Consider the following 13,759-nt stretch of genomic DNA (forward strand, 5'->3'; position numbering starts at 1 on the left):
CTGGGCAACACTGGGCAACACTGGGCAACACTAGGCAACACTGGGGCAACACTAGGCAACACTGGGGCAACACTGGGCAACATCTGGGGCAACACTGGGCAACATCTGGGCTACACTGGGCAACACTGGGGCAACACTGGGCAACATCTGGGGCAACACTGGGCAACATCTGGGGCAACACTGGGCAACATCTGGGCTACACTGGGCAACACTGGGCAACACTGGGCAACACTGGGCAACACTAGGCAACACTGGGGCAACACTAGGCAACACTAGGGCAACACTGGGCAACACTGGGCAACACTAGGCAACACTAGGCAACACTGGGGCAACACTGGGCAACACTGGGGCAACACTGGGCTACATCTGGGCTACACTGGGCTACACTGGGCAACATCTGGGGCAACACTGGGCTACACTGGGCAACACTGGGCAACACTGGGCAATATCTGGGGCAACATCTGAATATTATCTCTGAGCCACTGAGACAGACTTAATTGAATAGACCTACCTTCCCAAACCTGGTCAAGAAATCACCTGAGAGAGGAGAGCCACAGATGTCCCTGCTTGGTATAAACAGCCTTAGCATCAATGTGGGATGTTCACTCAAATAAATGATGCAGGTACTGCGAAGAGGGAGAACCCAGTCTGCTCTGTTTGCAGACTTGAAACAGCCCCTTGAAACGGAGATTATCACAAGGTGCAGAAACAGCTGGAAATTAGGAACATTATTCTGTTTCTGCACTCATTAGAGGAAGGATGACACATTTTCATTATTTCGATCTGCCACGCGGCACAAACGGTACAGTTTGCTTGCCATCTTGCCACACACATTGACAAATGCGCATTTCAAGTCACGTAAACAACCCCGTATGAATCCAATTATCTTGATTTGGAGCGCCTAATGGAGACTATGTGACTGGTTTGGTCATTTTTAATGGGTGTAAATGTGTAAATGAAGGGAAGGCTCCATTTAAGTGTGAGCCAGAGCGTGCTTCAGACGGGGGGGGTCTCCGAGAAGAGAGGCAGCCTCTCTGGCATGCAGAGTGGAGACACTGCCATGTCAATTTGAAGTAATCAAGATGGGAGAATAAAGCCCATTACGGACCAATTTCTGCTCCGGCAAGGGGGGAACGGCCTCGCCGTGTGGGTGTGTGTTTGTGTATGTGTGTGTGTGTGTGTGTGTGTGTGTGTGTGTGTGTGTGTGTGTGCCTGCGCACATGTTACCGTGGAGACTGATCACATAAATGACTGTTGAAAAGCGTCTTCCTTAGCTGTGCCTTTCAAACAACACCCTGAAAGCTTCTTAAAATGTTCCCCTCAAAAGAAGAAGAAAAAAAAAAAGCAAAAGACATGGACTTCCTTTATAATTCTCAGTTGCTATATGCACATGCACAGATCAAGCACCACCATATGCAAAAACCTCTAGAACATCTGTGGGCGATAAATAGCCTGTTTTCTTCTCTTAGTGCTATTTACTGTACAAAAGAAGCATTATGCTACGGCTCCTCTCTAGGGACAAACTACACGGAGAGAGAAAGACAGAGAGATATTGCAGCAGGGAATGCTATTAATTCACTGTACTTGTCTTTGATCACTGTGGCATGAAACGGATCAGTACAGGAGCAACACGCCCAAGGGACCGACTAACACTGCCTCTCGATTCTATCACTGGTATTCACAACGTCCACAATCAATGCTTTTGAGACAAGACCAGGCACGATCAATACAATGACTAAGACTCTCTGTGGCTGCTGATAGCAAGAGCATCTGCAGACAACACCGCAGTCTCATTCCATGCTTCCAGAGATGTGGGCACAACATATTTCCATGACAAACTCGTTTGGTGCGTTTAGTTCGGAGTCTGGCGTAGGAGGGCATCAACAGCCTCTCTCCAGTCAGTGTTTTTTCTGTCCTCTCTCAGCTCTCTGTATTCTGTTGTGTCTGTGGAGACTGTTCGAGATCTAGCATATAATCAAAGACAATCACAAAGAAGGCGTTGAGAACCCCCTACTCTATGTGAGAATCATTACACTAGCCTGTAGAGGAGTGTGTGTGTGTGTGTGTGTGTGTGTGTGTGTGTGTGTGTTACACTGGCCTGTAGAGGTGTATTGGCATGGGAGGGGGGGAAAAATCACATAGTCAGACTGAAGCATAATTACAGTGCTTGATTAGATTGTTTCACACACAGCACCCGCGGAGAGGTTGCACACTCAAAGTGGCCATCAACGATAAAAACACACACACACACACACACACACACACACACACACACACACACACACACATACACACACACACACATACACACACACACACACACACACACACACACACACACACACACACACAGCAGGCAGCGGTGGATGACGGCCTATTTCCTTCCTGCCCCTTGTGTCCACGGGATTTAAGGTGGGTCTTCAATTTTTGCCCACACTGAGCAAAATCATTTTTTACCAAAACACAACAGTCATACCAATGAATAGGAATGAGCTTTGGGGGTGAGGAGAGGACATCTAGCTCGTTACATGGAGAACCATGTTTTATCTTTTTTTTTTTTCATATAGATTTCATATAGATTTCTGAGAGTTGAACATTTCTGAGAACGTAAAAGAGCCCCCTACTCGCTGGTTCCTTATCGCAGGAAGCTGCGATTTAACAACGGGACTTGACCTAGTGTCATGGACTGTTCGACTGTTCGACTGTTCCCGTTGTTATATCTTGTTCCGTGCTTAAGGAACCGAGGTTACGTAAGTAACTGAGACGTTATTGGATAATCGGACTCACTTGTGACATCTAGGTAGGTATGCGCTTGGCTCTCTCCGGCTGAGTTCCTGGCAAAACACTGGTAGATGCCGGCATCACTGGGGTGCACCTTCCTGACCTGGAGGCCCATGCTGGATAGGACTCTGTAGCGGGGGTTGTTGAGCTTACTCAGAGGCACTGCATTCTTATACCATTCAATTCTGGGTGCTGGCACCCCTGTAAAGAGAGAGAGAGAGAGAATGAGAGAGAGAGAGACAGAGAGAGAGAGAGACAGACATGGAAGACGACCACTATTTCAAAACAAATCAAGCTCTTTATTTGTTGACCACCTGTAAAGAGAGAAAGAGAGGGAGAAAGAGAGAGAATGAGAGAGAGAGAATGAGAGAGAGAGAGAAAATGAGAGAGAGAGAATGAGAGAATGAGAGAGAGAGAATGAGAGAGAGAGAAAGAGAGCGAGAATGATAGAGAGAGAGAGAGACATGGAAGACGACCAATATATTCATAACAAATCAAGCTCTTTATGTGTTGACCATGTAAATAGAGGATTACCTAGGTCATAATCCATAAGGCAAACATTTACTAAATGAACAAGATAATCATTACGGATAATTCCGCTCCCATGTGGATACTGCAGACGTTTTCAACGACCTAACTGCGCGAGTAGTGGATTTAATTGTAGATCATTACCTACGGGCATTTAGCTCTGATTCCGGCAAACACTCAAGCTCACATTACATTTTATACCATCTCGACGCTGAAGGCCTTCCTTCATCCCGCCGACGCAGACAGATAGGCCGGCACACGTATTAAGCCTTAGAAACAGAAGCCTTCAACTGGTCTCGCACGACTTAGAATATTTCAGCAGTTAGCCAAAGTGCACTCTTGAGGGATGACTTAAGTAACAGTTAAAAGAGCTGACAGCGAAAAATAATCACTCACAGCGGCTCCACAGCGCTTTGTGACGGGGCGGCCGTACGTGGAGCCGTACTATTAAAACTCATTTAATCGAGGCTTGCTTTGCTTATAAGGGAACGGATATATATCAAACACCACTCCACGTGAAAGGATCATAAAGCGAATGCAGACTTTTTTCTTTCTCTCTCTTTTTTTTCTACGGGGGGCTTCAAACAGCATCAGACGGAGACTTAATGAGTGGCTGTAAGCAGATCAGACTCAGTCCCTTGATCCCAGGGGGGGATTCTGAAAGGCTACCTCTCCACAGAAGATGAAATGGAGACGCTCTCAATAAACCATGCTGGCTTGAGGAGCGGTGGCACAGTTTTCTTTCTGGAACATTCCTGGTTTCTCCAGAAGCCTTGTGTGCTTTTTTTATGTATGATATTTATGAATCTATTTATTAATTGTTATTTATTATTATTTAGCTGTGTAAGAAGTCAAGAAGTCTGTTGCTGCCTCTACTGTCTCGTTGTCTTTGTGGCAATGACAAATAAAGTACTTTGAACTTTGTGCTTAATGGAAAAGCACCTTGGCCTGTTTCTTTCTCTGCTTGGAGGAAGAGGCAAACTACAACTCTGTACTCTGCACTCCTGAGATCACAGAGACCAAAATCCAATCATTCTCTTGTCCATGTGTCCTAACAATAATATACTACAATAATATGATTTATTTTACTTTTGTTTTAAAAATCTTGATTAGTTTGGGATAAAGAGCGGTGGTCATCAGCATCACCAGTAGCTATGTTGGTGGATACAAAATGGAAACAGCACTTTTTTTTTTACACTGTTTTTTTCAGGGGAATTCCAATATGTAGTTTTTCTTTTTTGTTTTCAAAAGAACCATTTCTAATCTTCCTTTAAAGACTTCCTGGATGTGATGTGAGGGCCTTATCCTCTCTCCCCCTCTATGAGTTTGGGCTTTTATTTATCTATCTCAGTCCATCAGAAACTCTGGCCATAATTTCTCTCTCCGAAAAAGCCACTGAGCCAAACCTGAACCAACACTGACAAATATCATAAATATTCTTCTAACCAGTGGACTGACCTTCCATTTCAGCACTATTACTGCTCTTGAAATGAGCACCGCTGGATATTTTTTTGGCAGAAAGCCAATACCATTTTTTATCCTTTCCCCCTTCCTCCATATAATGATAATGGCTGTGCCCTCTCATCTCCCCTGCACATCTCTCAAATCTGATGGCTCCAGCCCGCCATCCAGTGTTGTGCTATACTGTGAGACGGTAGCCGTCTCTGGGCTCTGAAGACTTCCTCTGTCAAATTAGGAAGCAAAACTTTTATTGTTCGCAATTTGATCACACTCAGCGGTTGATTAGGCCTGGTTGGGCAGCAATCGACAAGTCATATAGCAGTTTGTGTTAAAAAAAGGAGAGGAAGAAATAGAAGGTGAAGCCATATATGAAGGTCTGTGAGGGAGCATGGGTGAGATTGGCATGAGAAGCACCTTGCTGTTTGTTGTGACTGCCTAAGTGTTGTGTGATGCATGCGGTGTCGAGCCAGTGTGTGTGTGTGTGTGTGTGTTTGTGTGTGTGTGTGTGTGTGTGTCAGGCTGCGCGGATGAAGGAGCAGCGAGGCGTGCTGTGCTGGAGTGTGCTTAGTTTTTCAACTTTGAACTGTTGCTGAGAGAGCACGCGCCCGGGTGTGTGTGTCAGTGTGAGTGTGTGTGTGTGTGGGCGGGGGGTGTGTGTGTGCGTGCGTGGTGGATCGGACCTCTGGCTTGGCATTGGATCTCGACAGTTCTCTCCACCTCGCCGATGACCTTTCTCCGTGGCTCCACTGTGAAGTACGGCGCCTCTGAGAGAAGGAACAAGAGAGCAAGAAGAAGAAAGAAAGAACAACTTGTGTGAGGTTCAAATGAGTCCTCCAGAAATAACTTGTTTTACCCGTATCAAAAAGGCCAAGAAACCGTCAAAACAATGACCTCTCCAGATCTACGAGCCTGAAAAAGCATTACCACATTCCCATGGGAACACCAGTCGTGTGGCAGACCCTGCACAAACAGAATTCGTTCGTACACAACGTTTCAGAGAACTGAACATAAAATTCATACAAAAATGCACTTTTGACTTCATGCCGTCTGCATAGCTCACACAGCACCACAACCCTTGCCACACACACAGACACACACACACACACACACACACACACACACACAGACACACAGACACACACACACACACACAGACACACAGACACACACACACACACACACACGCGCGTACATATACGCGCACACACACAGACACACACACACACAGAGACACACACTCACACACTCACACACACACACACAAACACACTCCTGTCACTCTCCCTACTACTTACCATGTCTTAAATGCATTTGCTTAGCTAAACTGTGGCAGATGGCCAGGGAAGCTCTGCAGGCTTTCTATAGGGGTTATGTCGTTACCAAGCGACACACACGTTTCCACTCTTTCCCTCTAGTTGTTCTTTTCTCTTCCTTTCCATCCTTATTCTGAATTCATTTTCTCTTGCTTTACATTCTGTTCTCTTGAACACACACACACACACACACACACACACACACACACACACACACACACACACACACACACACACACACACACACACTACCCCACACCTGCTGAGTTATTCCTGTTGTTTGCAGTCCACGCGAGCCTAGAGGCAGCTCGATATTCGCAACTTTAGTACATGCAAAACTCCGACACGAGAGACGGACAATATCACTGGGATTTTCAGCTCAAAGGGATTCAATCCGCAGTGAGCGTTTTCTTTTTTCTAGCTTGTTTCGATGTTGCAGTGGGTGAAATCTGCAGGCCGTCACGTCTTTTGATGACTGAAGCTGAAGACTACTTTTCTATACACGAGCAGATGAATAAATGCATATATTTTGAGCCCCGGCGTTTAGTACGGACACGCACACACACACGCACACACACACTGACTGAGCCGCTGACTTATGGGTAATGCCACACTGACAGCCCACATTCATCACTTCATGTCACCTCAATCTGTTTCAGCAACAACACACACACACACACACACACACACACACACACACACACACACACACACACACACACACCTGTTTCAGCACCAACACATTCATCCAGTTACGGTCCCCCGGTTCTTTAATACATACTGTATGCGTCTGACCTCTTATAATACACAAAACACCTGTCAGCCCGGCCTGTAAATGAACACTAACGAACAAAGAGGATGAGCCATAAATATTTAATATGCTGTTTGCCTCAACATCTTTTCCCCCTGTAAAAACCACTGGAGCCGTTTCAAATGCTCCGATGGGGAAGCGCTTCAGTGTTGTAGCATGGTAGCATAAAGGCAGGATGCAGCGCATGTGACCATCCAAGCTTGGCTAATCCTATTACAGGTGTGTCATACATAAACTGATACACAGACCCGCTAGCAAGTGTTCTATAGGCCAGACTAGACACCTGGAAGCAGTGGCTCATTAAATCAGGCACTAACGAGCTGATTTAATAATTAGAGCCTAATAAAGATATCTATGGCGGGTGGCTATTGTTTATCCACACACCCAGAACAACATTATTTGCTCGACAAACAGAACGAGTACATTAAATCATCTCAGGAAAAGCAATTACACACGAGTCCGGTTTGGTAATTAAGTCATGTAAGTCCCGGAGTTTTGGAGCAACGTGGGCCCTTTCGAAGAACTCTGTTGGCTGGCTGCAATGAAAGTAACTTCCATTATGTCTCACACTGCTGGCTGATGGGGATAATGACAAGCTTCTAGAAGCATTTATCAGAGCCATGCTGACACGCCGCTCCAGCATGAAGCCATTTTTCTTTCGCGAGGGATGTGACAGACACTCTTAAGGCCTTTCGGAGCTGTGAGGCTGAGAGCGGGATCTTAGCGATCATGTAAGACTTTAGCATATCTTATGCTTTAAACAGAGGGGGTGGAGGGGATTTGAGCAGATCGGCACTACGTGACTGAAGAGCCATCGGAGCGCCCTGTTAGAGGACGGGCTAGGAGCAGCAGGAGCACAAACACACATGGTTGGATTGGAGTTAGGCTATTTTTCTCACAGTGACACAGGAGGCAGGAGAGAGCAAATAACAACAGAGAGAACAAACAAGACTGGTGGGGATAGAGAGAGAGAGAGAGAGAGAGAGAGAGAGAGAGAGAGAGAGAGGAAGAGAGAGAGAGAGAGACAGTGTGAGAGAGGAAGAGAGAGAGGGAGACAGAGAGACAGTGTGAGAGAGGAAGAGAGAGAGAGAGAGACAGAGAGAGAGGAAGAGGGAGTGAGTGCTTGCTTCTCTGAACACACAGCCATAAATTGGTTTGGAAAAAGTAGGATACTCAGTTATACTAGATAGCTAGAAGAGTAGAGTAGCTAGGAAGAGAAAAGAGTGAAATAAAGAACAGAGTACAAGCGAAAGGATGAGAGGATATTAAAACGCCATTATTCCACTTATACCCTGATTGCCACACTGATTGCATGCATTTATAGCCCATATACTGTAGGTAATATCTGGTTCTGTTGAAAAAGAAAGGCAACCTGTTTAGTTCATAGTTCTACTTTCTAGAGTTAGCAAAATGAGAGAGTCCGAGGATTTTGTTCATTCATTAGCTTGACCGTTGCCTGATTGCACTCTCACAGCAGGAGCCTCTATTGTTTTTTTTTATTTTTAACTTTTAATTGTTACAGCTTTTCAATCAACCATTATTTACTTCGTTGCCACAGTTACCATTCAAAGTTTCCAGAGCATTAATAGCACAGTGAATAAACTCTTTCCCCTGGATCTACTTCATAACAGTGTCCCATTATAGAGAATTAATGGACACTTGCCAGCCTATCAGAAAAGAGTATTCCTTGTCTCCGGGGTATAAGAAGGAAATAAAAGGTTAGTGATTCACCCATAATGGAGAAAAAATACACATAAGAGACATATACACTTAACCAGAGAAAGAAGAGATTAAGGAATGAAAAGAGGATAACTCTCCTTGAAATGTAGAACGAAAGAGACAGGGAGGGAGCGAGAATAGGAGATCTTGGAGAGTCTTACCTGTAATGGACAGGTAGGCACGGGACTCTGCTGGGCGCACACTACTGTCCAGCAGCGAGGCCTCGCACACGTACAGCCCAACATCCGTCGACGTGGGGTTCACGATGGTCAGCCGCCGGCCAAACGAGCCCACGCCGCTCGACACCTCCACGCCGTTCCGTCTCCAGGTGATGCTCAGCTTGTCCACCGGACTTTAGGAGCAAACACACCATGTACGTTTTTTTTCCGGGGATATATATTAACATACAGTAGACATCTGGTAAGCTTTAGGACATGTTTGGGATCGTGAATCTAACTGCATAGAAACAGGCAATTCTGTGGGAATTAGCTCAAACTAATCAGGATTATGTATGTACTCTGTCTCTGAATTAATGAGTTAAACATTCAATTTTGCAATCCTGGTATTGATGCGCAGATTTAAAACAAAGAAAATCAGGGTCGAGGTCTGTGATTCTGGCAACAGCTCAGTGATTCACCGTTATTTGATGTCCTCCTGGTTTGGAGGAAACCAAATGAGAGGACCACTTCGTCTTCACAGGGTACACACACACACACACACACACACACACACACACACACACACACACACACACACACACACACACACACACAGACACACAGACACACACACTCACACACACACACCCACACACACATGCATTACAACTCACACACACACACACACACACAAACACACACACACACACACACACACACACACACATGCATTACAACTCACCCACGCACAGGCACACACACACACACACACACACACACACACACACACACACACACACTCATACACACACATGCATTACAACTCACCCACGCACAGGCACACACACACACACACACACACATACACTCTACTCACCGTGCATTAGCCACGCACTCCAGCGTGGCCTCGGACACCCCTGCCACCACCGTCGTATTCCGAGGTGGAATCACTATGACTGGCGCAACAGGGTCAGCTGGAGCCTCAGTATCTAAAGCCAGAGAGGAAAATGGAGGTACACAGAGAAGACGAAGAGAGGTGAGAAATTGATGCTCATTTACTGCCACTGTACTCATACACAAACTAAAAAAGTACATGTGCTTCAGCTGTTCCAGCTCTATGACACATTTGATTGTGATACCCAATATATGAACCCTTGGGCTTGTTTAAAGTGCACATTTCAAAAAATTTTCCTTGTCAACTTTCCTTTTCCGTTTCATTTTTGCTCAGTAGGATGATCAAAACATCAAGACTGATGTAATAATGGACTACGTGCTGTATTCAAAGAGTTGGTTATTAAACGCGTCGGAACACTTAATCGGTGGAGTCTGTTCAGATCGTAAGGCATAAGCAGTGAACGTCGGCGGGTCGGTTTCGCTTCTTTTTGTTTTTGACATGCTTTATGTCTGCCTCCCTGGGAGGGGGAATATCTTGAATAATTGATCACTTGGCAGTAGGCCGAAGCTGGGTCCACAGGGTCGCATTGCCTCCCCCTCCCTCATTTGCCTTTTATATTGAGCCATTCTTCCATGAAATGCGCTTGCTACATTTTTAAAAACGAACCAAGCCTATCTGTATTCTAATTGTAAAAAATTAAACAGTGACTATTAAATAAGTTTCATTTGGAAATTGGAGTAGAGCTTAAAATATTGAAATCTTATGGAAATGAAGGCTTATTTCACTAGGCTGAATGCAAGAATCCACCCTTTGATGTTGACTTTGACAAAGGTAACCAAGTAGAACTACTGCGGCACTTTGTCTACTTTTAATCTCTTTTGAAAGTTTCGAAAATACCTTTGCCTAGGACGCAATAAATATATACTGTTCAGGTTTCTGCGTGACAGATTTCTTGGTTAAATAAGCACCTGGTGAACTATACTGAATGCGAAGTGCTCAAACACGCTCTGTCTTTTGTTAAAAGGAACTTAATTTATTCTACACAAATCCTGAAAAAAACACTGCACTGGAAGTTTTAAATAGCAGGTTACAGTACAGTCGGAGGAAGTGGCAAGGAACACCGCTATTCCGATACCAGCTCTTCTATATCTTAAGACTCAATGGGGTCCAAAAAGGTTGTGAGGAAATAGGGGCCTAAAACAGATTCACAAGATCACTTGGTTATTTATTTTCTGTCTGTCGGGTAGGACAGCTCTTTGCACCGTGATGCAGCAGGTGCTTGTGCTTTTAGAAAAGCGTCACATTCTGGCTTTCGTGTTGTGAGCTGGGGCAGGATGCCTGCGAGTGTGCCGTCTGAGGCGTGAAGAACATTCTGGAGTGATGCGACCGTTCGAGTTGTGCCTGCTTCCATCTCCCCAAGTGGCAGGCTGGAAGTCGTGTCTCTGTCACTCCGGCTCACTGATTTCAGGCTGCCAATAATGTGATGAAAACCTGCCAAGGACCAGTTTAATGAAATACCAGCAACCACAGCTTTGTGCTGTGTTGGCGGGCTTTGTCAGTTAGCAATCAGAGGAAGGATTCCTTGCCTCATTTTAATACTCAACATGTTTTACAGCTTATTTATTATAACTTTTTCAGTTTCGTTTTTGGAGCAAGGGCTGAGGGGTGGAGAGGGAGGATGGCGATGTCCCATGTGACTTTTCAGCCCTTCCATTTTTCCTTTTAAGCTCGGAGAATTCTATCAACGTATGAATATTAAGTTATGTTATCGTCCTCCCGTTACTCCTTGGCAGGGTCTCGTTGAGTAATTGAGTTAGGGGGCCTTCTCAGCCAGATAAAATAACATACGGAGGACTTAGCACTGGTCGTTGCTAAGGTCACTGTTCTGGACTGTTGGTAATGAGTTGATCCCTTTGGCTTTGTTCTTATCGCACTCCAGAAGAATCCCTGATGAAGCCTGCCAGGAGGGACTTTACCGTGACTCTATAAATACCTCGACAGCCAAGTGGAACAAAACATGCGAGAATATCAGCCATAATCCGCAGGCCTGCCTCTGACAAGCGCTAATCAATAGTAAGACAATTTCTCCATGTGGAACTTGTGGTTGCCAATAGCGGCAGATTAGTCACACATTCATTATTTAACGACGTAAACAGCTTATAAATAAATCATTTGGACGAGAGGAGCACACGTCCGTGCCATGGGTTTCAGCATCAGAGACACTGCCAGTCAAGCATTCATTTAATCGAATTCTCCTAACAGCGGTTAGGGCATCTCTGTATAAATCATTGCCAGGGAGTACTTCACTGTAAAGGGTGATTATTTAAAACAAGAACAAGCACAGTCTAATCTTACAGTATCAGAGCGGAGAAGTCCTCCTGCACAGCTGTCATTGTGAACCCTAACGCCTGTGACACACCAGGCCGATGGTAGGCCAATATTGGGCTATCACTGACTGTCTGTAGCCCTATTTTCTGCAGTGTGTCCTGAACCGCTGGCACTAGTCGGACCCCCGTTGGTGTTTTTCCGGACGATTAAGCCTGCTGAATCGGCACCGGAGTCCGTCGGTGACAGAAATCACTCTGATTGGCTGTTCAGCCTCTGGATGATTGGACTGATAAGTTCCTTCAACGTGTGGAACTGAACAGGAAAGTGCCTTTTTCATGTTATTTCTCCAGCTTGACACAGATTTGGGGAAAGCCCCTTGAGTCTGTCGCTGTAGTATTCATGATTTTACCATTTAGAAGTAGTTTAACTTATTTTATCGCCTCGGCCTCTATTTTTCCACAACTGAAAGACCAAGGGCTTACAACGTCTGGGCAATTTTGCAAACGTCTTATCAGACATATGCTCGATTACACGTAGCTATATTACGGAACCGTCTGTTGTGAGCGAGAGTGGTGTAAAAATGTTAACCTTGCTGATATGCAGTCACTTCTTCTCCCGCAGGCACAGAACGCACATGCTAGTTGGCCCTTGGCGGTGGTCTTTGCGGTGTGTTCAAGTGCACATTTCTGGCCCAAACAAAGGCAACATGAGGGAACACAACAGTCGGCCTTTTAAGTGAAGTGAAAGTGACTCTATGGCAGAGGTGGTGTAGACACACACACTCTGAAATCCACCTCTGCATTTAACCCAACCAGGGAAGTGACACACACACAGTGAAGTGCAGTTACACACTAACCCGGAGCAGTGAGCTGCCTTTGGCGGCGACCGGGGAGCAGTGATCGGGGTTAGATGCCTTGCTCAAGGGCACTTCAGCCGTGGATGTGGGCATGGGAGAGCAGTGGACTACCAGTTCCCCAGCCCACATTTTTCCTACTGGTCAGGGATCGAAAAGGCCACCCGACGGTTTCCGGCCTGAAACCCTAACCAGTAGGCCACGGCTGCCCTTTGTCGATGCTAGTTCTTTGATGTGGGTTTGGTGTATCTCTGGCTTAAAGCACAGTGTTTCTGACATAACTTGAAGCACTACTGGTTGCTAAAACACATCTGTTCCTTAAAGATATCTTACCATGTGACCCCCGGTTCCTCTTGCTTACTGTCCGGTAGCAAAGGCAAAAAAGAGGGAACAAATAGTAGCAGAAGTAATAAATATAAAATGTAAACTACATTCATGTGATCAGACAGGAGAGAGAAACATATGGTCTAAAATATCTCATGAATTAAGGCACAGCATGGACAATGAGGACACTGTGACACCTACATTGAGACTCAGAGGGGTCTTTGAATTGGACGTGCCCTAGTTTTTTTTTCCCTCTGTAAATCTGTGTCACGGCCTTAATTTTGTCTCTGCGATGAACTCAAATTAAAACAATACAAGGTAGTCTTACAACACTTGGCTGCAATAAAACACACACAAACACATACGGCACGATATGCGACTAAAAACAAAACAGTAGGCAGATTGTCAGAATAATAACAACAGAAAGACAAAGACTACCACCATAAAATATTAATTGCTCCGGGGATTGTGGAACTTCAAGGCACATGTCGGGAGTTCCGTCTGAGAGTTCTAACACCAGGAGGAAGACAGATGTACCAGGCTTAGGGAAAATATGCACCAAACACGCAGAAGTACACAAGACAGTTG

The 13,759-nt window shown here is 45.4% G+C and overlaps 1 protein-coding gene across 1 annotated transcript in view; it reads right to left on the reverse strand.

Annotated features, from left to right (window-relative positions):
- sdk1a (sidekick cell adhesion molecule 1a) overlaps window positions 1-13,759 on the reverse strand; it is a 170,058-nt gene that overhangs the window by 87,273 nt on the left and 69,026 nt on the right. The window contains exons 5-8 of the mRNA XM_080856312.1: window positions 9,649-9,760; window positions 8,775-8,965; window positions 5,451-5,534; window positions 2,788-2,982 (exon numbers count right to left, since the gene is read on the reverse strand). Coding sequence (XP_080712438.1) covers window positions 2,788-2,982; window positions 5,451-5,534; window positions 8,775-8,965; window positions 9,649-9,760 — 582 coding nt within the window. The remainder of the gene's footprint in view (window positions 1-2,787; window positions 2,983-5,450; window positions 5,535-8,774; window positions 8,966-9,648; window positions 9,761-13,759) is intronic.

The sequence above is a fragment of the Sprattus sprattus genome (assembly GCF_963457725.1).
Source record: "Sprattus sprattus genome assembly, chromosome: 18".
NCBI classification, from domain to species: Eukaryota; Metazoa; Chordata; class Actinopteri; order Clupeiformes; family Clupeidae; genus Sprattus; species Sprattus sprattus.